Raw genomic sequence first — 24,918 nt, forward strand, 5'->3', positions numbered from 1 at the left:
GTGGGAGGTCTCGACTCATCAGCGAGCTGAATCTCTGGTGGTCGCCCCCACAAGCCCGGCCGGTCTACAACCAGCCTCCCGCGTCCCCCGACCCCTTCTTCGCATGTCGGCTGTTCCTCTGGATGCCACAGCGGATTTGGCATCTGCAGCTGACATGCCCCCAGCCTTTGTGCACTGGGTCCATGACAAAGGCTGGGCTCTACAGGACCATCCGGAGGGTCCTGGACATCGACGGCTGGTACCTCATGGCCACCGAGTACCTGGACTGCCGGTGTAAGAATAAGGTCGGAGGATGGTCACAGGGCATCATTAGGCAGCTGCCCCCACCTACAGCTGCCAATTCCCAGCTGTACTTACGTACGAGTAAGACATTGAATATCTATTTCTCTTTTGTTTGTGTTGAACTTCCCGTTTGATGTATTTCTGCGGTGACCAGCTGTCCATCATGTTTGTGTTGTGGTTCTGCAGGCTGTCCTGTGACATGAGGGTGGTTGTTCAGATGAGGTCTCGCACTCTGGGCAACAGTGCGAACCGGCTGTACAACACCCTGCGGGAGCAGCACTCGGATGCCTGGATGCGGAGAGCGGTCCATTACCTCGGCGTGTGCGAGCAGTTCCTGGCCTTGTGCTCGGTGGGGGCAGTTTACACCTCCACCCCAGATGCCCCCCTGCCAACACCCATCTGGCTGCTGACGGTCTACAGCTTCGACGTCCTGTCGCGGCTGGATGAGTACAAGGCCAGGATCACGTCCACTTTCGGATCCATCTTGAAGATGGATTCCACCAAGAAGGCGAGTAGAGTTTGTCACAATTTCATATTTTCTTTCAGCTGCTGTGACACCACATCTGTGTGTTTATGCTCCACGTTAACATTTCTATTCTCTTTCTCTGTCCAGATGACGAAGAAGCTCGCCGGTACCGCCTCCGACACGGCCGCCTGGGTTACCAACGTGGGTAACGAGAAGGGGCAGGTCCTCATGAGCGTCCTCACCTGCTCCGAGGGCGCTGAGGGCCTGTCCAGGATGGCGGTCGGATTGATGAGGCGGTACAGACTCGCCGGGTAACCCCCCAGCTCATCTACGTGGACCGCGACTGCTGCAACAGAGACGGCGTGTCCAAGACAGCTGCTTTGTTTCAGGTGTGAAACTGAGACTTTTAATACTAATACTGTATCAGTGATACACCAGCACAGTTTAACATGATTAAAGCACGTTATGGTTCTTCTCTCACAGGAGTGGGATCAGCTCGTGGTGAGACTGGACATCTGGCACCTGATGCGGCGCTTCGCATCAGGTGTCACCACCGTGAGCCACGAGCTGTACCCCACCTTCATGAGGCAGCTGTCTCACTGCATCTTCGAGGTGGACTCGGGAGATGCCCGCCGTCTCGCTGAGGCTAAGCGGTCCGAGCTGGAGGGGAAGCGCGGGATGGTTGGCCTGACTGACGCCGAGGTGATCAAGAGGATCTCCAGAGAGGAGTGGAGGCTCCACTGCCGCAGGAGGACACGTGGGCCCGAGGAATCGGCACTCCGCATCCAGGAGCTCCTCAACACCTTCGGTGGACCAGCAGGACGCAACACCCTGGACATCCCGTTGCTCAACGCTCTCCGCATCAAGGACATCTGGAGTACGCAGAGGCCTCACCTCAGCTGCATTCAGGACCCGCCAGGTGTGCAGCTGTACACCCAGACCCGTAGGCTGACCAAGGGCGGAGTCAGCCTGCCGGTTTATCGCTGCGCGAGGGGCTCCACCTCCTTGGAGTCCTTCCACCTCCACCTCAACCGGTTCATCCCAGGTACTTGCACGTGTCTCACAGCTTGTCTCACAGATATATTCTTTATTCACAATTCGCAAATTCATGTTTGATCCAAAACCTGCTTCATCAGGGTCGCAAGCTAATGCCAAGCACTTCCAGGCGTTCCTGGTCGACGGACTGGTGAGGTGGAACGAAGACCGCGCAGCAGCAGCTGCACCACCGCCGTCTGCAGCTGAGGGACGGCTGGGGCCTCTGCACTCCTACAGTGGACACCTCAAGCACGTCCTTAACCAGAAGAGCCAAAGAGTGCTTGGCCTTGAGATGGTTAAGGACTTCACCAAGCCTGCTGAGTACACAGGTATGAGATGTGAAAGCACTTTATTCCACGAGGACTGAGAGGAGATGGAGCATTAACCCTTTGCTCTCTGCGGTGTCTGTCTGACAGGGGAGCTCATCGGAATAGAGTACCTGTACCAGCAGACGGGCAGAGTGCTTGAGGACGTCAGCTTGGACCCTGACACTCCGGACGAGGCTGCTGCCATCGAGAAGCTCGATGAGGAGGAGGAGGATGATGAGGGTATCGTGGAAGATGTGGAGGACCCCACCATCTTCGAGCCCGATACCCCCTCCACCAGCACAGCAGCAGCCCGGTCAGGTGATCCAGCTGACGCAAAGTCTGAGCCATCTGGACCGGACCAACATGCCTCTCCTGAGGCCCCTGAGGGTCAGGACCCTGAACCCCAGCAGCCCTCCTCAGACCCTGAGGTGAGTTCACTGACTACAGAACACTACTGATAATTATAATCATTATAATATTAATAACAATACAGATAGAATATTTCACCGTGCAGCGCTCTGTGCTCACTGACTCTGTTTCTCCTCCTCTTCCTCTCTCTCGTTTCTCCTCAGGAGAACATACAGGGTCCTAGTAACCAGCCCGGGTACCAGCATGTCCTGAAGCTGGCCCGGGCCCTGGTGGAAGGAAGAAACCTTCAGGGGCTTACTGACAGTCGGGTAGACAGACTCATCCTGCTCTGGAACCGCTTGCCAGAGCAGGACAAGCAGCGAGTTGTCTACCCCCAGATACCGGGAGAGGCAACCTAAGGGCCGGTTCAAGGCAGCGAAGGGGAAGGACTCCTCCTGTCCTGGAAAGGAGAGTCTCCAACGGTAAGACTCTCTTTAAAGATGAAGGTTTCCTCCAGTCAATATCTGCTGCATATTAACCCACGCTGATCTCCACCACCCTTTCAGCTGTCTTCTCGGATCAACCTCGGGCCCTGCAACTTGGCCCAGTGCCAGTCGCCTGGTGGAGGCCATTTGCAGCCAGCTCTGCCAGCTCCACCCAGCGGCCACGCGAGTCTCTGGGGTCTCCAGGACTCGATGGTCCCTCATCCTCGGAGACTACGTAGCCATCAGGGAGGCAGTGCTGGCCAGCCCGAGGCTGATGGCTCAGACGGAGATCCAGCTCTTTGAGCTCAATCAGAGGACCCTGACCCAGTGGTAAGAGACTAACATTAAAGCTGTGTTGATGGGGGGGGGATCTGAACTGTGATTTAGAGTTTGATGGAGAGTCTAACAACAATCTGTGTTTGTCTCCAGGTTCTCTCGCCGGCAGAAGGAAGCAGTGACGACTAAGCTGCTGCAGGGAACTGGCATCGTACCTGCAGCAGCTGTTGCTGTCGATCCCCTTCCTTCTGCCAAAGGGCTGTCCTCTGTTCAGGTGGGACAAGGACAGCCCTTCAACTACGTCGTCCCGGAGGAGCAGCCAGGACCCTCCTCTGGTGGCCTTCCTCCTCCTCCTCCTCCTCCCCCTCCAACTCCTCCAGCACTGATCCCGGGTGTCCTCAATGCCCCTGCCGGTCTGCCTCCTCTTCCTGGACCTCCGGAAATCCCAAGGTCTACAGCCTACAGGAAGAGGAAGGCGGACGAGGCTGCTGCTGATGCTGCAGGTCAGGGGCCGATGCCCGTGAACAAACCCCGCCGGCAGTACGTCTGTAGGAAGTGTGGCCAGCTAAAAGACTGGACACTGGCCACACACGCCTGTATGGAGTGGCGTACTGCGCAACTGTCGGCGGGAAAACTGTGGAGGAGTGGAGGGAGGAGATGAAGGAGAGACATTCATAATGTATATACTGTATGTTTGTAAATAAAGTGTCATATAATAAAAAAAAGTTTGCAATCTTTACTTTGTCTGGAAGCTTTATTATTTCTACATTATACATCAATCAAAACAAGCTCTACACATTATGATAGTAATGATTAGCAGGATGAAACCACCAACACAAGAAATGATCTTATTAGAACTGCAATGCTCTCAGATGGAGCTCCTATATTATAATAATAATAACAATAATAATAATAACAACAACAACAACAACATAAGAGGATCTATGCTGCTGTGGACCATGAAGCTCCGGCTGTCCAGCTGCTCCTCTGAAGTCCACATGTGGTCCACACAGCTGACAGATGTGCAACATCACCATCAACCTCCTAAGTTACTGTTATCTTATATTTGATCACTATTACCCTCTATATGCTCATGAAGCTCCTGCTGTCCAGCTGCTCCTCTGATGCCCACATGTGGTCCACACAGCTGAGGAGACAAGGACAGATGTGCAACATCACCATCAACCTCCTAAGTTACTGTTGTTATCTTATATTTAATCACTATTACCCTCTATATGCTCATGAAGCTCCGGCTGTCCAGCTGCTTCTCTGCATGTGGTCCACACAGCTGAGGAGACTGGCCAGCACTGCCTCCCTGATGGCTACGTAGTCTCCGAGGATGAGGGACCATCGAGTCCTGGAGACCCCAGAGACTCGCGTGGCCGCTGGGTGGAGCTGGCAGAGCTGGCTGCAAATGGCCTCCACCAGGCGACTGGCACTGGGCCAAGTTGCAGGGCCCGAGGTTGATCCGAGAAGACAGCTGAAAGGGTGGTGGAGATCAGCGTGGGTTAATATGCAGCAGATATTGACTGGAGGAAACCTTCATCTTTAAAGAGAGTCTTACCGTTGGAGACTCTCCTTTCCAGGACAGGAGGAGTCCTTCCCCTTCGCTGCCTTGAACCGGCCCTTAGGTTGCCTCTCCCGGTATCTGGGGGGGTAGACAACTCGCTGCTTGTCCTGCTCTGGCAAGCGGTTCCAGAGCAGGATGAGTCTGTCTACCCGACTGTCAGTAAGCCCCTGAAGGTTTCTTCCTTCCACCAGGGCCCGGGCCAGCTTCAGGACATGCTGGTACCCGGGCTGGTTACTAGGACCCTGTATGTTCTCCTGAGGAGAAACGAGAGAGAGGAAGAGGAGGAGAAACAGAGTCAGTGAGCACAGAGCGCTGCACGGTGAAATATTCTATCTGTATTGTTATTAATATTATAATGATTATAATTATCAGTAGTGTTCTGTAGTCAGTGAACTCACCTCAGGGTCTGAGGAGGGCTGCTGGGGTTCAGGGTCCTGACCCTCAGGGGCCTCAGGAGAGGCATGTTGGTCCGGTCCAGATGGCTCAGACTTTGCGTCAGCTGGATCACCTGACCGGGCTGCTGCTGTGCTGGTGGAGGGGGTATCGGGCTCGAAGATGGTGGGGTCCTCCACATCTTCCACGATACCCTCATCATCCTCCTCCTCCTCATCGAGCTTCTCGATGGCAGCAGCCTCGTCCGGAGTGTCAGGGTCCAAGCTGACGTCCTCAAGCACTCTGCCCGTCTGCTGGTACAGGTACTCTATTCCGATGAGCTCCCTGTCAGACAGACACCGCAGAGAGCAAAGGGTTAATGCTCCATCTCCTCTCAGTCCTCGTGGAATAAAGTGCTTTCACATCTCATACCTGTGTACTCAGCAGGCTTGGTGAAGTCCTTAACCATCTCAAGGCCAAGCACTCTTTGGCTCTTCTGGTTAAGGACGTGCTTGAGGTGTCCACTGTAGGAGTGCAGAGGCCCCAGCCGTCCCTCAGCTGCAGACGGCGGTGGTGCAGCTGCTGCTGCGCGGTCTTCGTTCCACCTCACCAGTCCGTCGACCAGGAACGCCTGGAAGTGCTTGGCATTAGCTTGCGACCCTGATGAAGCAGGTTTTGGATCAAACATGAATTTGCGAATTGTGAATAAAGAATATATCTGTGAGACAAGCTGTGAGACACGTGCAAGTACCTGGGATGAACCGGTTGAGGTGGAGGTGGAAGGACTCCAAGGAGGTGGAGCCCCTCGCGCAGCGATAAACCGGCAGGCTGACTCCGCCCTTGGTCAGCCTACGGGTCTGGGTGTACAGCTGCACACCTGGCGGGTCCTGAATGCAGCTGAGGTGAGGCCTCTGCGTACTCCAGATGTCCTTGATGCGGAGAGCGTTGAGCAACGGGATGTCCAGGGTGTTGCGTCCTGCTGGTCCACCGAAGGTGTTGAGGAGCTCCTGGATGCGGAGTGCCGATTCCTCGGCCCCACGTGTCCTCCTGCGGCAGTGGAGCCTCCACTCCTCTCTGGAGATCCTCTTGATCACCTCGGCGTCAGTCAGGCCAACCATCCCGCGCTTCCCCTCCAGCTCGGACCGCTTAGCCTCAGCGAGACGGCGGGCATCTCCCGAGTCCACCTCGAAGATGCAGTGAGACAGCTGCCTCATGAAGGTGGGGTACAGCTCGTGGCTCACGGTGGTGACACCTGATGCGAAGCGCCGCATCAGGTGCCAGATGTCCAGTCTCACCACGAGCTGATCCCACTCCTGTGAGAGAAGAACCATAACGTGCTTTAATCATGTTAAACTGTGCTGGTGTATCACTGATACAGTATTAGTATTAAAAGTCTCAGTTTCACACCTGAAACAAAGCAGCTGTCTTGGACACGCCGTCTCTGTTGCAGCAGTCGCGGTCCACGTAGATGAGCTGGGGGGTTACCCCGGCGAGTCTGTACCGCCTCATCAATCCGACCGCCATCCTGGACAGGCCCTCAGCGCCCTCGGAGCAGGTGAGGACGCTCATGAGGACCTGCCCCTTCTCGTTACCCACGTTGGTAACCCAGGCGGCCGTGTCGGAGGCGGTACCGGCGAGCTTCTTCGTCATCTGGACAGAGAAAGAGAATAGAAATGTTAACGTGGAGCATAAACACACAGATGTGGTGTCACAGCAGCTGAAAGAAAATATGAAATTGTGACAAACTCTACTCGCCTTCTTGGTGGAATCCATCTTCAAGATGGATCCGAAAGTGGACGTGATCCTGGCCTTGTACTCATCCAGCCGCGACAGGACGTCGAAGCTGTAGACCGTCAGCAGCCAGATGGGTGTTGGCAGGGGGGGCATCTGGGGTGGAGGTGTAAACTGCCCCCCCACCGAGCACAAGGCCAGGAACTGCTCGCACACGCCGAGGTAATGGACCGCTCTCCGCATCCAGGCATCCGAGTGCTGCTCCCGCAGGGTGTTGTACAGCCGGTTCGCACTGTTGCCCAGAGTGCGAGACCTCATCTGAACAACCACCCTCATGTCACAGGACAGCCTGCAGAACCACAACACAAACATGATGGACAGCTGGTCACCGCAGAAATACATCAAACGGGAAGTTCAACACAAACAAAAGAGAAATAGATATTCAATGTCTTACTCGTACGTAAGTACAGCTGGGAATTGGCAGCTGTAGGTGGGGGCAGCTGCCTAATGATGCCCTGTGACCATCCTCCGACCTTATTCTTACACCGGCGGCAGTCCAGGTACTCGGTGGCCATGAGGTACCAGCCGTCGATGTCCAGGACCCTCCGGATGGTCCTGTAGAGCCCAGCCTTTGTCATGGACCCAGTGCACAAAGGCTGGGGGCATGTCAGCTGCAGATGCCAAATCCGCTGTGGCATCCAGAGGAACAGCCGACATGCGAAGAAGGGGTCGGGGGACGCGGGAGGCTGGTTGTAGACCGGCCGGGCTTGTGGGGGCGACCACCAGAGATTCAGCTCGCTGATGAGTCGAGACCTCCCACTGCTGTCCCTGGTAAACAGCACCCGACCGACCCACTGCTGCTGCTCCACAGTGAGAGCTGCCCTCCAGGACAGAGGCAGCAGCTGTGAGACAACAACAGAAACATAAGAGGACACTTTGATACCCGAGGACAGCACGTTATGAGCGAGGGCAGCAGGGACACCTCCAGTGCTTGACAGACAGCCTTACCTCAGCACTGCTGTCAGGAGGAGGGGGAGGGAGGAAGGCTGGACCGGGCACCTCCTCCTGGTCCTCCACGGAGGCGACCCGACAGGCTGCAGGCGGCGGTGTCCGGGTGGAGGCTGCAGGCGGCGGTGAAGGAGCTGGTGACTCTGCAGTCTGGGGGACGAGGGCTGCTGGAAGTTGCTCCGTGTTGTCTTGGTCCTGTGAGGCTTCCAGCAGCTCCTCGTCTGTGGGCTCGTCCAGCACAGCAGAGACACCAGCTCCCTGAGGAGGTGGAGGTGGTGGTGGTGGTGGTGGCAGGAGCGAGAGAGGGGCCTGTACATCTGAGGCTTCAAGATAAATTAAAAGTATCATTAAGAGGAACAAATGAGATTGTTGTGTTACATTACATTACATTACATTGCAGTCATTTAGCAGACGCTTTTATCCAAAGCGACTTACAGGAAGTGTATTCAACATAGGTATTCAAGAGAACTACTAGTCACCAGAAGTCATAAGTGCATCTCCTTTCTTAAACAAGCATCTCAAAGCATAAGCCAGAGCAAAAGTATAGTGCGGAGGCAAGTTACTACGAAAACAATAATTGCAACAGACTAATCCGAATATAGTAAGTGCTACAAACTACTACGAATAGGATAAGTGCAGTAAACAAATACAAGTTCAATAAGTGCAGCGAACTGATACGAATACAGTAAGTGCAACAACTAATACGAGTGCAATAAGTGCTACGAGGAAGGCTCAGGGTAGTACTTCTTGAAGAGGTGAGTTTTCAGCCTGCGCCTAAAGATGGGCAGCGACTCTGCTGTCCTGACGTCAGTGGGGAGTTCATTCCACCACTGAGGGGCCAGGACAGAAAAAAGCTGTGACCGGGTGGATCGGCCGGAGGGACCTCTGAGCGACGGGGAAACCAGTCGCCCCGAGGCAGCAGAGCCAAGTGGTCGGGCAGGGGTGTAGGGCTTGACCAAGGCCTGGAGATAGTGTTAATATTGAGTGAGATGCACACATTCAGCCAAGCTGCGTATTAAACTAGATGAGAACAGAAGGAGGTTCTGAAGAGAGAAGGTGAGGATGAGACAAAATGATGAAGCCAACAGATTAGACATGCTGAGTGAGTTAGTGAGTGAGTGAGTGAGTGAGTGAGTGAGTGAGTGAGTGAGTGAGTGAGTGAGTGAGTGAGTGAGTGATGCAGGCAGGCAGGCAGCATTGTGAGGTGAAATGTTAGATAAAGATGCACCGATCAGGGGATTGGATGGCAGGTGGGTTAGTGATCTGAGATGAGCGCCAAGCAGACATCAGACAGTTCTTAATTCAACCCAAACTTACCAGTGGTCTCCTCTCCTCCTCTGATTAAAGGAACATTTTAAAGTAAAATAAATAAAGGGTCAACAATGAAATCAAATCTTTCTGTTATTAACACATTGTTACCTGAATATAACTTTTTTTTTACTCACACTTCTCTAAGTCAACTACTGCCTCGACCAGCTCATCATCTGAAGGCTCCTCAGGTGACCTGGAGGAGGACGGAGCTGGTCCGAAGGGGCTGAAGTGGGAGGCTGTTATCACATGACGAGAGAGAGAACAAACGCAGAAAATAAACAGTGAACACAGGAATTCCATTAAGTTGAACTAACTCTGAATATAATTTAGGCTGGACTTGCCTGAAAATGCAGGCTTAGGGGCCACCATCTTCTTAACATGGGCCTGCATTTCCACCGCAGACAGAGAACGCCGCCCGGAGACAAAGGCCGCAAGAGCTGAACCAAGAGGCCTAGAATGAGAATAAATGACACACAACTACATTTATAATGAGACATTACAAATATTAACATTTCTTCAGGGAGGTCGTCCAGGCCCATCACAGTCCGAGAGAGTTACAGTAAAACACGTACTGAGCTGCACTCCTGGCTCTCTGGCTTGCGGTCGAGACAGAAACTGAGCCGCCGCCGCTGCTGGTGCTGCTGCTGCTGCTGGTGGCGGTGCTGCTGCTGGTGCTGGTGGCGGTGCTGCTGCTGGTGCTGGTGGATGAAGCAACAGCAGCAGCAGCACCAGCAGCAGCAGAAGCACTGGTCTTCTCCTCAAACGCCTGGTGGAACCTGACTGCCTCCTCGAAGTCAGGGTACGCTGAGGAGTAGCGGCTGAAGGCGTCCTGCAGGTTCACAAAGAGAGGGTTAAACCGTCATCACTCTGTTATTTCATGAACTTGACCTACTTGTACTGAAGGACTCCACCTTGTTGGCCATCAGCGGGGACTGAGACCCCGTCCTCTCTCGCTCCTTCTGGTGGGAGGAGACCAGGTTGACGCAGTAGCCCACGTCGTTCTCTAGGAGCCAGTGGAAGGTCCTGCCCTGGTATCGGCCGAACTGGATCTTCCACCGGCTCAGGACGAGGGTGGCGGGAGGTGTCGCCACCCTCGGAACTGACGTGGGCCCAGGCCTCTGCGTCCACCTCCTCCGGCTTCTTGGCCCTGTAGAGAGCCTGGCCCCTGGCTGCCTGCTGAGGGCCAAGGGCCTCTGGAGAGGCCTTGAGCAGGAGGGTCCCGTTAGGGGCTCTCCTGAATGTAGGGTGTTCCATCTAAACATGAAGATGAACATTAGCAGAATACTGCAGTAAATACTTTATGGTCATAAGAGAGAATAAGAAATGATGTGTGACACTTACATTCATAGTTTCCAAGGTTATGATCTATAATATCACAGAGAGGAGAACACAGTTACATGACAGTATGTTCTCTATATGTACTTTCTCTCATGAAAACCAAATCAATGAAATATATTAGTCTAGTATTTATTATTTACTTCTCTAAATCCACATCAACAACTCTTCACAACACTTACTCTCTGCAGGTTACATTACAGCTCTACTGGACTGTTGACATATATGTATATACATGAAACAGCTCATTTCATTATCTCTACATTAATAACAGTGACAGTTATATATATATACACATATATACTGTATATGTGTATATATATATATATACAGTATAAACACACAGACAGCGGTGCGTTAGTGGTGTTTGCAGCCAGCAGACAGCTGAACTAAACGGGCAAAATCAGCTGTTTAACACAAAGCAGAGATAAACACAGTGCCGTCATAACTTCAGATATTAAATTAAAGTTTTTACAGAGTAACAACTATAAAACTCCGGCTGTATTGTACTTACAATGTCATAAGTGTCAAGTCCGAGTTCATACTGAGCGCTCCTAGCGAGGATCCAACATGGCGGCTCCAGATTTAGAAATTGAGACAATCCGGGAATCTGATTGGACGGCAAAAGCAGTGATAGTCTGATTGGCTCAGAAATTGAGACAGAAATTGGCACAATTGGCACAGAGAAGAACGGGCTCCCGGAGCACGCGAGGCTACCGTTCATTCTTCTCAGTGGGGGAGAGAAGAAAGTGGAGGAAAGGGGGCATCTCCTCCACTCTCTGCTGCCGAGCACAAGGTCGCCGGATCGATCCCCACTGAAGGCAAAGTTGTTGAAATGTGAGAAAAACAGTGGAGCATATAGAGGGTAATAGTGATCAAATATAAGATAACAACAGTAACTTAGGAGGTTGATGGTGATGTTGCACATCTGTCCTCATCTCCTCAGCTGTGTGGACCACATGTGGACATCAGAGGAGCAGCTGGACAGCCGGCTTCATGGTCCACAGCAGCATATATCCTCTTATGTTGTTGTTGTTGTTATTATTATTATTCTTATTATTATTCTTATTCTTATTATTATTATTATTATTATTATTATTATTATTATATTATTATTATTATTATAATATAGGAGCTCCATCTGAGAGCATTGCAGTTGTAATAAGATCATTTCTTGTGTTGGTGGTTTCATTCTGCTCATTCAAACATGCTCTCTGTTGAGAAAGTTACTACTGCTGACATGTTTCTATATTTTTCATTATTAGCTAATGTGACCTCTCAGACTGTGACCCCTCAGTGCAGCAGCATGACCCATCATGTTGATATGTACGGCTATCATTCTCCTATAATCATTACTATCATAATGTGTAGAGCTTGTTTTGAATGATGTATAATAAGAAATAATAAAGCTTCCAGACAAAGTAAAGATGTCAAACTTTTTTTTATTGTAAAAACAAATGAAATGAATACAAAGAAGGCGGACGTGATCCTGGCCCGCGTCAGGACGTCATAGCTGTACACCGTCAGCAGCAGATGGGGGATGTCAGAGGGGTATCTCGGGTGGAGTTGTAAACTGCCCCGCCATTGAGCACAAGGCCAGGAACTGCTCGTAATGGAATGAGGCAGCAGCTGTGAGACAACAACAGAAACATAGAGGACACTTTGATACCCGAGGACAGCACGTTATGAGCGAGGGCAGCGGGGACACCTCCAGTGTTTGACAGACAGCCTTACCTCAGCACTGCTGGCAGGAGGAGGGGGAGGGAGGAAGGCTGGACCGGGCACCTCCTCCTGTTCCTCCACGGAGACAACCCGACAGGCTGCAGGCGGTGGTGAGGGAGCTGGTGACTCTGCAGGCTGAACCCTGATGAGGGCTGCTGACAAATCGTTTGGGGATCAGATCCAGCAGGATCATTGGAAAAGTCCTTCACCACTGGAGACAGGAACTTACAGGTCAGGACATCCTGCTTTTAAAATCCTTCAGTGATGGATCTGGTTCCCCGAATATGGAGGACCCTTTTCCCGCCACTTACCTGGAGTTGGATTTTAAAAACTGTTCTGGGCCTCTGCTGCAGCCAACTCACCCGGTCTCCCTGGAAGGAGCCTCGGGAAAGACCTTTTACAAACTGTTGGTAAAAACACTTAACATTAAAAAACTGGACAGATGGACTGACACTCCTTGGAGGAGCTACTTTGGACTGGACCAAAGTGGAGGTCTTTGTACAAACCTCCACTGAGTAAGAGACACGGGGCCCTCCAGTGGAGGGTGCTCCATGGCATAATGGCAGTAAACGCGTTTGTCGCCATTATTAATCAAGCAGTAGAAGACAAATGCCCACTTTGTGGCAGGAGAGAGACTATCTTTCACTGTTTTTATGAGTGTCGTCGTCTTTCTGCTTTGTTTCTGTTTTTACAAGTTGTTTTTACCAGTTTTAAAGAGGTTTTTAGCAAGCAGGTTTTTATTCTTGGTTTTAGGTACACTCGCCAGCATAAACAGTAGAGCCAGCTTTTAAACTTTGTTTTAGGGCAGGCCAAGATGGCGGTGTATATAACCAGGAAGAGAAAGGTGGAGGAAAACCTCCACGCTTTATAGTTCTAAAGAGGAAACTTCACTTCATTAACAGTGCTGATTATTTATTGTATTACCAGTTTTATGAAATGTTATGTTTAAATATGCAAAATAAGCTTTATCTAAAGGTAACCGTTGGTGAATTTAGGAGAAATCTATGGACACAAACAGACAAAGTAATAAGATAAATGTTTTATCTTCACTACTCTGAAAGCGGACGTGTTATTGAAGAAAATAGACTCAAATCTCTATTTTGACCAGTAACTTTTCATATAAACCATGTTTGAGCCTGCAGAGTCTTAAGACTGGTTTGATTGAATGGAGTTCATTATTGACTCTATTTAGAAAGCTTTACAAAGCTTTGCGTTCACCAGCTGAAACTGTTTATTTTAGTCATATCCATCTTTGTCCCAATCGGGGATCGAACCGCCGACCTTCTGCGGATTACTCCTCTACTGATCTGTGCTGATCTTCTCTGTGTGGTTCCAGTTTTAGTAGAAGTGCTGTCAGTTTGACATCAGGACAATATAAAGTAATAAACAGATGTAATCAGAGCTCGTGCTCTCTGTCAGCCTCTTTAACACGTTTTACTAGAAACAAACAGATGAAGAACATTCTTAGAATAAACAAACCAGATGATTGATTTCCCTGGAGTAAAAACAAACATGATTAGAGAAACAAAATAAAAAGGCAGACATCTGCTTTTGAAAGTGAGATGAGACCTCACAGGGAAATTCAGAAGTCAAAGCAGCAACAGGAACGACAAAGAAACATGGGAGAGGATCCATCTGTTAATATATATAAATATGTACAGTCTGTCAATAAATATGAATAAATATAAATATATACAGTCTGTCAATAAATATGAATATGTACAGTCTGTTAATAAAAATAAATATGTACAGTATGTCAATAAATATGAATAAATATACATATATACAGTCTGTAAATTAATTAAAAATAAGAATAAATATGTACAGTCTGTAAATAAATATAAATATGTACAGTCTAAATATGAATAAAAAACAGATCAGCTTTCTCCTTCATGTTCCACAAACAGACATGCTCCTCTACTGATCCGTGCTGATCTTCTCTGTGTGGTTCCAGTTTTAGGAGAAGTGCTGTCAGTTTGACATCAGGACAATATAAAGTAATAAACTCTGGCGGAGAAGAATCAGTTTCTCTCTCGTGTTCGGCTCTTCTTCACAGCTTCAACAGCACATTTTAAAGTGAAGGTTTTACACTAAACATCAACAAACATCATTGTCTAAACATATTTAAATTGAATACAAGGATCGATGTTTAAAGTGAACGAGGAGAATCAGAGACGTTACAGCGGACCGTCCTCCGGACTTTAATGACCGTTAACGTCACATTTGATGGACGGAAAGTCTCCTCGAGACAAATGAAGACAACAGACGTGTTTCTAGACAACTTTTACCAAGAAAAGGGGAGAAAAAGAGGCGATGAAGAGTTTAAATCCGATCCTGAATCAGAGTGAAGGAGGCTCCGCTCTGCTGCTGCAGTACCGACGGCGGCCGCGGCGGCGCTGTTTCACCCTAAATGTGAAGAATCATAAAATCATGAAGAATCATAAACATAATCATAAATAATCCTTGAAATCATAAAAATACGGAACGCTTCACGAATTTGCGTGTCATCCTTGCGCAGGGGCCATGCTAATCTTCTCTGTATCGTTCCAATTTTAGTATATGTGCAATCGAAATTACACAAATAACCAATGTTCCTGGGGGTATTTATGGGGTCTTACCCCGGGCCAAGCCTTCATGATGGTAGTACAGTATGTGGGGCATGTGAGGGAGCCGAAAACAGGGTTAAAATCCATCTATCTGGGCAGAAAACACAAGTACTAGGAGGTCTGGCTGCTGTGCTGTGAACCCTGAACCTTCTCTGGCTCCAGAACCTGGTCTGACCCATTCTGACCCACTTCAGGTCCCGTCTGCTCTGCCCAGGAACCCACAAGGCTGCTGGGAACTCCATTCAGCAAAACCTTGACGTCAGTCGGCCAGGATTGGTGAGCTGCAGACGCGAGAACAAAAGGATCTACTCACGGCTCCGCCTGCATTCCACTCTGAGGACACACAGAGACACAGAGAGAGAGAGAGAGAGAGACGGGGGAGGGGGGGGGCACAGAGAGAGAGAGAGAGGAGAGACTGAGAGAGAGAGAGGGGGGGGACACACAGAGACACAGAGAGAGAGAGAGACGGGGGAGGGGGGAGGACACACAGAGAGAGAGAGAGAGACTGGGGAGGGGGAGGACACACAGAGACACAGAGAGAGAGAGAGAGAGAGGGGGGGGGGGGGAGGACACACAGAGACTCTCAGGCTGCAACACGTGACCTGCTCTTTCACCCGGACGCTCTCGGCAGCAGACGACGTTCTCGGCTTCCTGAATGCAGCGAAGGACTCGTGAAGCTGCTGAAGGTTTCTGCTGCTGGAACACACGAAGCAGACGGACGGAGGACGGTTTGAGGATCCACAAGCAGAAAGCAGCCTGAGGACAGAAGCTGTGTGAGAGGAGACCAACCAACACAGAGTCTACAGCTGCAGCTTCATGTGTGCACCATGTTGTTCTGCTGCATCTCAACTATTCAACACTTTAAATAAAGAACCCTGAACCTCTTTAAGGTCAAAACCCAACCAGCTTCATTCCACATCATCAGGACTGAAGAGGACCAGAGGGACGTCTAGTCCTCCTCCTTCACACTCATTCTAGAGTGGAGACGTGTGTGTTAAACAACCTGGACTGTTGTTATTCTAGTGAATAAACTCACTTTTCTATATTCACATTATAGTGTTTTCTTCCTGCTTCCTACTTCCTGTTTTCATTCAAATAATGTTGGTGCAGTTTCACAGACTCACCAGCAGGCGTCGCTCTATGAGCGGTCTATGGAGTGAGGGCCGCTGTGGTCTGACTGCAGAACATGAAGGAAAACACACAAAGTAGTGCATTAAACACGAGTCACAACTACTTATTTATATGTACGTGTCCTTCATGTGCATTGTTCTACTGTTAACAATAATGTATTTACCACAAGTGCTGTTAAATAATGCAGGGAAATTGCCAAACCATATTCAATTAAAGAAAACACACAATTTAGAATTGTACGGTCCATGGGTCTGACTGCAGAACATGAAGGAAAACACAAAGTAGTGCATGAAACACGAGTCACAACTACTGTATATATTTAAGAACACTTTAATGTCCTTTATGTGAGTTGGTGGATTGTTTATGGATCGTTCCGCCTATCTGTGGATCTATTTATCACACAGCGGAGGGATATCCAGCGGCAGTGAGCATAAACCCTTAATAAACGTTGTAATAATGTAAAGTGAACGGTCTCTCTGGTTATTGATTGATTTACAGTAGGCACTGGGGGGGGGGGGGGGCGGGGTTTGAGGCCTAGAGGAGTGAAGTTTACCTGAGCAGAGCATGAGCTGTGTGTTCTCATCAGAGCTGCTCCTCCATTTCTTCACCTTTCTTTTAGTGCATGTTAGCGTGCATGTATGCATGCTTTTGCATGAAGGTGCCCCACTGGTGAGCTCGTGGCCGCCGCTCTGCCCTCCACTGCGGTCGGAACCAGAACCCGATGCAGCTTGATGATGAGTTTACACCAGTTGCTGTTAAGCCCCGCCCCGGAGCACCAGAGGTCAAAGGTCAAAGTCTGACTTCAACCAGTCCTCTCTCCACCAGCTTCAAATGGCGGGACTTTTCTGTCTAGTTTTTATTTACATTTTATGTTTATATTAAACTGAATATTGATATAAATACGAATAATTATTATTATGGTAGCCTCTGATGAATACGAAAATATGGAACATAATGATGATGCTTATTGTTATTTTATAACTATTATTATCATTACTATTATTATTATTATTATCATCATCACATTATGATTATTGTTATAACCTTTGTTATTATTACTATTTTTATTAATAGTATCATCATCATAAGTATTTGTTACATTTAAAAATATATATATATTTTTTGTATTTTTTTTGTATATTTCCAATGTAATAATAAGTACTTCAAAAATAAAGATTAACATACAAATAACATTTTGTAAATTATAAATTCAATAATATATATTTATATATATATATATTTTTTAAATTAAATTAAAATGTTGCATATTTGTATTCAAAGATATTCAAGTGTAGAAATAATAGTATAGTTTTAAATAATACTAATATTAAAAGTATTGTAAAGTTTTTTTAGAATTTGTATTATCTCATGAGGTTCTCAGTAAAACAGCCACCAAATAATAATAAATATATAAATGTTACTCAGCTATATTGTAATAAAACAGTTTAATATATTAACATAATATCAGGTATGAATATAGTTTCACTTCATGTATGTCAAATAATATTAAATATATAAATCAGTCCTCCTCATGTCAGCACAAACTCATAAACAAACAAACAAACAACACTTTTGGGGTTGTCCTTCAGAATAAAAGTCGCTCTGTATGTTTTTCAACAGCTTTAAAATGAGTGACAGAATGTTTAGAGTTGTTACATAAAGTCTTTAAACTTTAAAGACTTTATGTAACAACTCTAAACTATATTATAGAGGGTAATAGTGATTAAATATAAGATAACAACAGTAACTTAGTAGGTTGATGGTGATGTTGCACATCTGTCCTTGTCTCCTCAGCTGTGTGGACCACATGTGGACTTCAGAGAAGCAGCTGGACAGCCGGAGCTTCATGGTCCACAGCAGCATAGATCCTCTTTTGTTGTTGTTATTATTATTATTATTGTTATTAATATAATATAGGAGCTCCATCTGAGAGCATTACAGTTCTAATAAGATCATTTCTTGTGTTGTTCTGCTCATTCAAACATGCTCTCTGTTGAGAAAGTTACTACTGCTGACATGTTTCTATATTTTTCATTATTAGCTAATGTGACCTCTCAGACTGTGACCCCTCAGTGCAGCAGCATGACCCATCATGTTGATATATACGGCTATCATTCTCCTATAATCATTACTATCATAATGTGTAGAGCTTGTTTTGAATGATGTATAATAAGAAATAATAAAGCTTCCAGACAAAGTAAAGATGTCAAACTTTTTTTTATTGTAAAAACAAATGAAATGAATACAAAGAAGGTGGACGTGATCCTGGCCTCGTTCTAATCCAGCCGCGTCAGGACGTCATAGCTGTACACCGTCAGCAGCAGATGGGGGATGTCAGAGGGGTATCTCGGGTGGAGTTGTAAACTGCCCCGCCATTGAGCACAAGGCCAGGAACTGCTCGTAATGGAATGAGGCAGCAGCTGTGAGACAACAACAGAAACATAGAGGACACGTTGATACCCGAGGACAGCACGTTATGAGCGAGGGCAGCGGGGACACCTCCAGTGTTTGACAGACAGCCTTACCTCAGCACTGCTGGCAGGAGGAGGGGGAGGGAGGAAGGCTGGACCGGGCACCTCCTCCTGTTCCTCCACGGAGACAACCCGACAGGCTGCAGGCGGCGGTGAGGGAGCTGGTGACTCTGCAGGCTGAACCCTGACGAGGGCTGCTGTGTTGCTCCGTGTTGTCTTGGTCCTGTGAGGCTTCCAGCAGCTCCTCGTCTGTGGGCTCGTCCATCACAGCAGAGACACCAGCTCCCTGAGGAGGAGGAGGAGGAGGAGGAGAGGAGGAGGAGGAGGAGGAGGAGGTGAGGAGGAGGAGGTGAGGAGGAGGAGGTGGTGGTGGCAGGAGCAAGAGAGGGGCCTGTACATCTGATTAGACATGTTGAGTGAGTGATGCAGGCAGCAGAGTGAGGTGAAATGTTAGATACAGATGCACCGATTAGTGATGTTCTGACAGCTGATTGGATGGCAGGTGGGTTAGTGATGTGAGATGAGCACCAAGCAGACATCAGACAGTTCTTCATTCAACCCAAACTCACCAGTGGTCTCCTCTCCTCCTCTGATTAAAGAAAAATGAAATCATGTCTTTCTGTTATTAACAGATTGTTACCTGAATATAACTTTATCTTTTACTCACACATTCAACTACGGCCTCGAGCAGCTCTTCATCTGAAGCTCCTCTGAAGATCTGGAGGGGGCCGGAGCTGGTCTGAAGGGGCTGAACTGGGAGGCTGTTATCCAACGACGAGAGAGAAGAAACACAGAAAATAAACAGTGAACACGGGATTTTAATTAAGTTGAACCTACTTGTACTGAAGGACTCCACCTTGTTGTCCGTCAGCGGGGACTGAGACCCCGTCCTCTCTCGCTCCTTCTGCTGGGAGGAGACCAGGTTGACGCAGTAGTCCTTATGATCATAAGAGAGGATAATAAATGATAACAAAGAAATGATGTGTGACACTTACATTCATAGTTTATAAGGTTAGATCTATAATACCACAGAGAGGAGAACACAGTTACATGACAGTATGTTCTCTATATGTACTTTCTCTCATGAAAACCAGATAAATTGAAAATATCTTCCTAGTATTTATTATTTACTTCACTTACTCACTTACTCTCTGCAGGTTACATTACAACTCTACTGGACTGTTGATATATATGTATATGAATGAAAGAGCTCATTTCATTATCTCTACATTAATAACAGTGACAGTATATATACACATATACAGTATATGTGTATATATACTGTATATGTGTATATATATACAGTATATGTGTGTATATATACAGTATACACACACAGACAGCAGTGCGTTAGTGATGTTTGCAGACAGCTGAATAAAACGGTTTAAACAGCACCAACATCAGCTGTTTAACACAAAGCAGAGATAAACACAGTGCCATCATAACTTTAGATATTAAATTAAAGTTTGACAGAGTAACAACTATAAAACTCCGGCTGTATTGTACTTACGATGTTATTATCTGTCAGTCCGAGTTCAAATTGAGCGCTCCTAGCGAGGATCCAACATGGCGGCTCCAGATTTAGAAATTGAGACAATCGAGGCATCTGATTGGACGCCAAAAGCAGTGATAGTCTGATTGGCTCAGAAATTGAGACAGAAATTGGCACAATTGGCACAGAGAAGAACGGGCTCCCGGAGCACGCGAGGCTACCGTTCATTCTTCTCAGTGGGGGGAGAGAAGAAAGTGGAGGAAAGGGGGGCATCTCCTCCACTCTCTGCTGCCGAGCACAAGGTCGCCGGATCGATCCCCACTGAAGGCAAAGTTGTGAAATGTGAGAAAAACAGTGGAGCATATAGAGGGTAATAGTGAGTGTGTGGACCACATGTGGACATCAGAAAGCAGTGAGCATATAGAGGGTAATAGTGATCAAATATAAGATAACAACAGTAACTTAGGAGGTTGATGGTGATGTTGCACATCTGTCCTTGTCTCCTCAGCTGTGTGGACCACATGTGGACTTCAGAGAAGCAGCTGGACAGCAGGAGCTTCATGGTCCACAGCAGCATAGATCCTCTTATGTTGTTGTTATTATTATTATTATTGTTATTATTATAATATAGGAGCTCCATCTGAGAGTTCTACAGTTCTAATAAGATCATTTCTTGTGTTGGTGGTTTCATTCTGCTAATCATTACTATCATAATGTGTAGAGCTTGTTTTGATTGATGTATAATGTAGAAATAATAAAGCTTAATAATAAATAATAAAGATCATTTCTTGTGTTGGTGGTTTCATTCTGCTCATTCAAACATGCTCTCTGTTGAGAAAGTTACTACTGCTGACATGTTTGTCTATTTTTCATTAATAGCTAATGCGACCACTCAGACTGTGACCCCTCAGTGCAGCAGCATGACCCATCATGTTGATATGTACGGCTATCATTCTCCTATAATCATTACTATCATAATGTGTAGAGCTTGTTTTGATTGATGTATAATGTAGAAATAATAAAGCTTCCAGACAAAGTAAAGATTGCAAACTTTTTTTTATTATATTATATTATATTATATTATATGACACTTTATTTACAAACATACAGTATATACATTATGAATGTCTCTCCTTCATCTCCTCCCTCCACTCCTCCACAGTTTTCCCGCCGACAGTTGCGCAGTACGCCACTCCATACAGGCGTGTGTGGCCAGTGTCCAGTCTTTTTAGCTGGCCACACTTCCTACAGACGTACTGCCGGCGGGGTTTGTTCACGGGCATCGGCCCCTGGCCTGCAGCATCAGCAGCAGCCTCGTCCGCCTTCCTCTTCCTGTAGGCTGTAGACCTCGGGATTTCCGGAGGTCCAGGAAGAGGAGGCAGACCGGCAGGGGCATTGAGGACACCCGGGATCAGTGCTGGAGGAGTTGGAGGGGGAGGAGGAGGAGGAGGAGGAAGGCCACCAGAGGAGGGTCCTGGCTGCTCCTCCGGGACGACGTAGTTGAAGGGCTGTCCTTGTCCCACCTGAACAGAGGACAGCCCTTTGGCAGAAGGAAGGGGATCGACAGCAACAGCTGCTGCAGGTACGATGCCAGTTCCCTGCAGCAGCTTAGTCGTCACCGCTTCCTTCTACTTACTGTTGTTATCTTATATTTGATCACTATTACCCTCTATATGCTCATGAAGCTCCGGCTGTCCAGGTGCTCCTCTGATGTCCACATGTGGTCCACACAGCTGAGGAGACTCACTATTACCCTCTATATGCTCCACTGTTTTTCTCACATTTCAACAACTTTGCCTTCAGTGGGGATCGATCCGGCGACCTTGTGCTCGGCAGCAGAGAGTGGAGGAGATGCCCCCCTTTCCTCCACTTTCTTCTCTCCCCCCACTGAGAAGAATGAACGGTAGCCTCGCGTGTATTCTCTGTGCCAATTGTGCCAATTTCTGTCTCAATTTCTGAGCCAATCAGAGTGTCACTGCTTTTGGCGTCCAATCAGATGCCTCGATTGTCTCAATTTCTAAATCTGGAGCCGCCATGTTGGATCCTCGCTAGGAGCGCTCAATTTGAACTCGGACTGACAGATAATAACCTCGTAAGTACAATACAGCCGGAGTTTTATAGTTGTTACTCTGTCAAACTTTAATTTAATATCTGAAGTTATGATGGCACTGTGTTTATCTCTGCTTTGTGTTAAACAGCTGATGTTGGTGCTGTTTAAACCGTTTTATTCAGCTGTCTGCAAACATCACTAACGCACTGCTGTCTGTGTGTATATGTATTTATGTATGTATACATATATGTATATGTATGTATATATATATATATATAGAGAGAGAGAGATAGATAGACGTTCGGTCAGGGTAGGCATCATCCATCCATCCATCCTCCGTAACTGCTTATCCAGTTAAGGGTCGCGGGGGTGCTGGAGCCGATCTCAGCTGTCAATGGGTGAAGGCAGGGTTCACCCTGGACAGGTCACCAGCCTATCACAGGGTTGACATATAGAGACAGACAACCATTCACACTCACATCCACACCTACGGGCAATTTCAGAGTCATCAATTAACCTAAGCTGCATGTCTTTGGACTGTGGGAGGAAGCCAGAGAACCCGGAGAGAACCCAGCTGACACGGGGAGAACATGCAAACTCCACACAGAAGGTTGTCTGGCCCGGGAATTGAACCCGGGCCCCTCTTGCTGTGAGGCGACAGTGCTAACCACTACACCACTACACCACCGTGCAGCGTGGTAGGCATCATGCAAAGTAAAAAAAAACAAATAATGTTTAAAGTTCTTATATATATAATATAGTCATAATATTAATGATGAGGGTTCATTCAGTAAAGCAGCAGTATTTCTATCATTCAGTAGTTTCTGAGTGCAGTTCTGTTAGACACAGTCAGTAGCAGGTAAAGAGGCTGATGGCCGCTGACTGATTAAAGAGAAACATGAATGCATTTTTTAAGGTAATGCGTTAAGAAAGCAGACCTGGTGATATCCTTCAAAGTAAAAGCGCAGACTCGACATGTGTTTTTATTGGTCGTACTGATACTACAGATCCCAGTCATGTTGATGTACCTGCTAGTTTCTAAATGTTGTCTCATTGTGAGGATGTTGAGAGTTTGACAGATTTAACATCAGGATTAATCCGGATCGACCCCTCACATCTGGATTTAACGCTTTATTGTGTATTAAATACAGACTCTGTAATCTGTCTGATGTTTAATGTAAACCTGGTTTTAACGCTCTGTTTTACATGTTGCTGAGAATTTATATTCTGTTCACATTTGTCCCTGCAGTACAATAATAACTGACTCATTTATTCCTTATCAATACTTCCAGTCACATCTATTAATATGTGATGTGCATCTACTGTCACCAGAGAACCTCAGAGTAATGACCTTCATCGGCAGCTTTCTAGTTTTACTCTCTTTATAGGAAAAATGTTGTCAAAAATCAAGTAGCCATGACTAAATAAAATATGGCTAATTAATACTGTCTCTTCTATTTTCAAGACCATGAACACTGTATATACTAATAACATCAAAATACTGTACATTATGATCATTTCAAAATTCTCTTATTTCATTTATCTCTTATTCATTTAATTTGTTTGTTTATACATAAAAACATATCTAATCAATTTAACTCTTAAACTTGATCGAAACATTTTTGTCTGATACAAACAATATATAAAGAATTAGAAAACAAAGAGCAAAAAAATAAATGCAAAAGGCTTTAGCCTTTTTCCAGCACTTTGTAACTAAACACTGTTGAAAAAGCTTCTCCATAAATGGATAGATATTTGAATAAAGTTTTTCTTCCTCCTTATTTTGACAAAGAATTACAAGATATAGTTAAGCTTTACAGATCTCTATATTTAAATATTTTGACCCACAGAAGGAAGGAACCTGCAGCCTGGAACTCTGGTTGTCATGACGCAATTTTCAGTTCAATAATACATTTGATAATCAGACCCAGCAGATGCAGCAGTTTGAACCAATCGTTACGTCATATTTTTCCCTCTCTCACTTTAGTTTTACAAAGAAGGTGAGCTTAGTTTGACTACAGCTCCAACTGGACCTTTGGACACTGAGGCAGCAAAGTATCATACAAGGTACAGTATGTTGTGCAGAGTAGCATAGTTATGGATTGATTCAACATTAGCTCCAGTTTGTATATATTGAACAAAAAAACTCTGTGTTGTTAAGTTTCACTGAGTCTTCTAGGGTTAAAGTCATCTAATTGTAGATACATCATTCTAATATATTGGAGAGAAATTATGCTTTTACACATGATATTGATTTAAATGTAGCGTTATGTGATAAAATCATATAACAGCTAAAGAAAGCTAAACGAAAAACAAACAAATTCTGTGACAGCATGTTGCCTAGAGATACAAACTGGCCCAAACATCTCAACTGCAGTGACTTGCAGTGATTAAATACAAAACATCTTCTTCTTCATCTTCTTCCTCGTCTTGGTCTCCCTCTTCTTCTTCTTTTCCTTCTTCTACTTTATGACACATTGAGTGAAAAACTAAAGATCTTTTTTATTTCCTACAGATTTACCATCAAACAGCAAAATGAAACATGTGACTGTCAGGATATACCTCCTCCTCTTCCTGTTCCGCCATCTTCTGACTTCAGTTAACCTGGAGGAGGTGGATGAATTGCCGGTGGAAATCATTGTTGACAGCTCTGCCTGCAGCGCTACCTGTGGGCTGGGCGTTAAAACTCAAACCCTTTGCTTACTAAAGGATGGCGAGAAAGCCATGGAAGAAGTGACAAGTAAAGATGGTACAGAGGTACTACAGAGGTGTCTTGAACATCTAACACTAAGGATACATTATTTAACCTGATTAAATCATGATTAACTTAAAATCATGTTGCTACAATTGTCAAAACTTGCTCAAAAAAGCTCTGCTTGATTACTTTAAATCTGGATTTACTCATTTTAAACCTAGTTC

At 46.7% G+C, this 24,918-nt stretch overlaps 1 protein-coding gene and 1 non-coding gene across 2 annotated transcripts in view; one reads left to right on the plus strand and one right to left on the minus strand.

The window, feature by feature from the left end:
* tmem81 (transmembrane protein 81) overlaps positions 1–24,918 on the plus strand; it is a 30,263-nt gene that overhangs the window by 3,440 nt on the left and 1,905 nt on the right. Inside the window, exons 2-3 of the mRNA XM_054608708.1 lie at positions 23,987–24,066; positions 24,515–24,756. Of these exons, the coding sequence (XP_054464683.1) occupies positions 24,535–24,756 (222 nt within the window). The 5' untranslated portion in view covers positions 23,987–24,066; positions 24,515–24,534. The remainder of the gene's footprint in view (positions 1–23,986; positions 24,067–24,514; positions 24,757–24,918) is intronic.
* Positions 14,723–14,828, minus strand: LOC129100438 (U6 spliceosomal RNA). Its single transcript, XR_008531672.1, has one exon. It is a non-coding gene; the product is annotated as a U6 spliceosomal RNA (small nuclear RNA).

This window comes from Anoplopoma fimbria, chromosome 12, assembly GCF_027596085.1.
Source record: "Anoplopoma fimbria isolate UVic2021 breed Golden Eagle Sablefish chromosome 12, Afim_UVic_2022, whole genome shotgun sequence".
NCBI lineage: Eukaryota > Metazoa > Chordata > Actinopteri > Perciformes > Anoplopomatidae > Anoplopoma > Anoplopoma fimbria.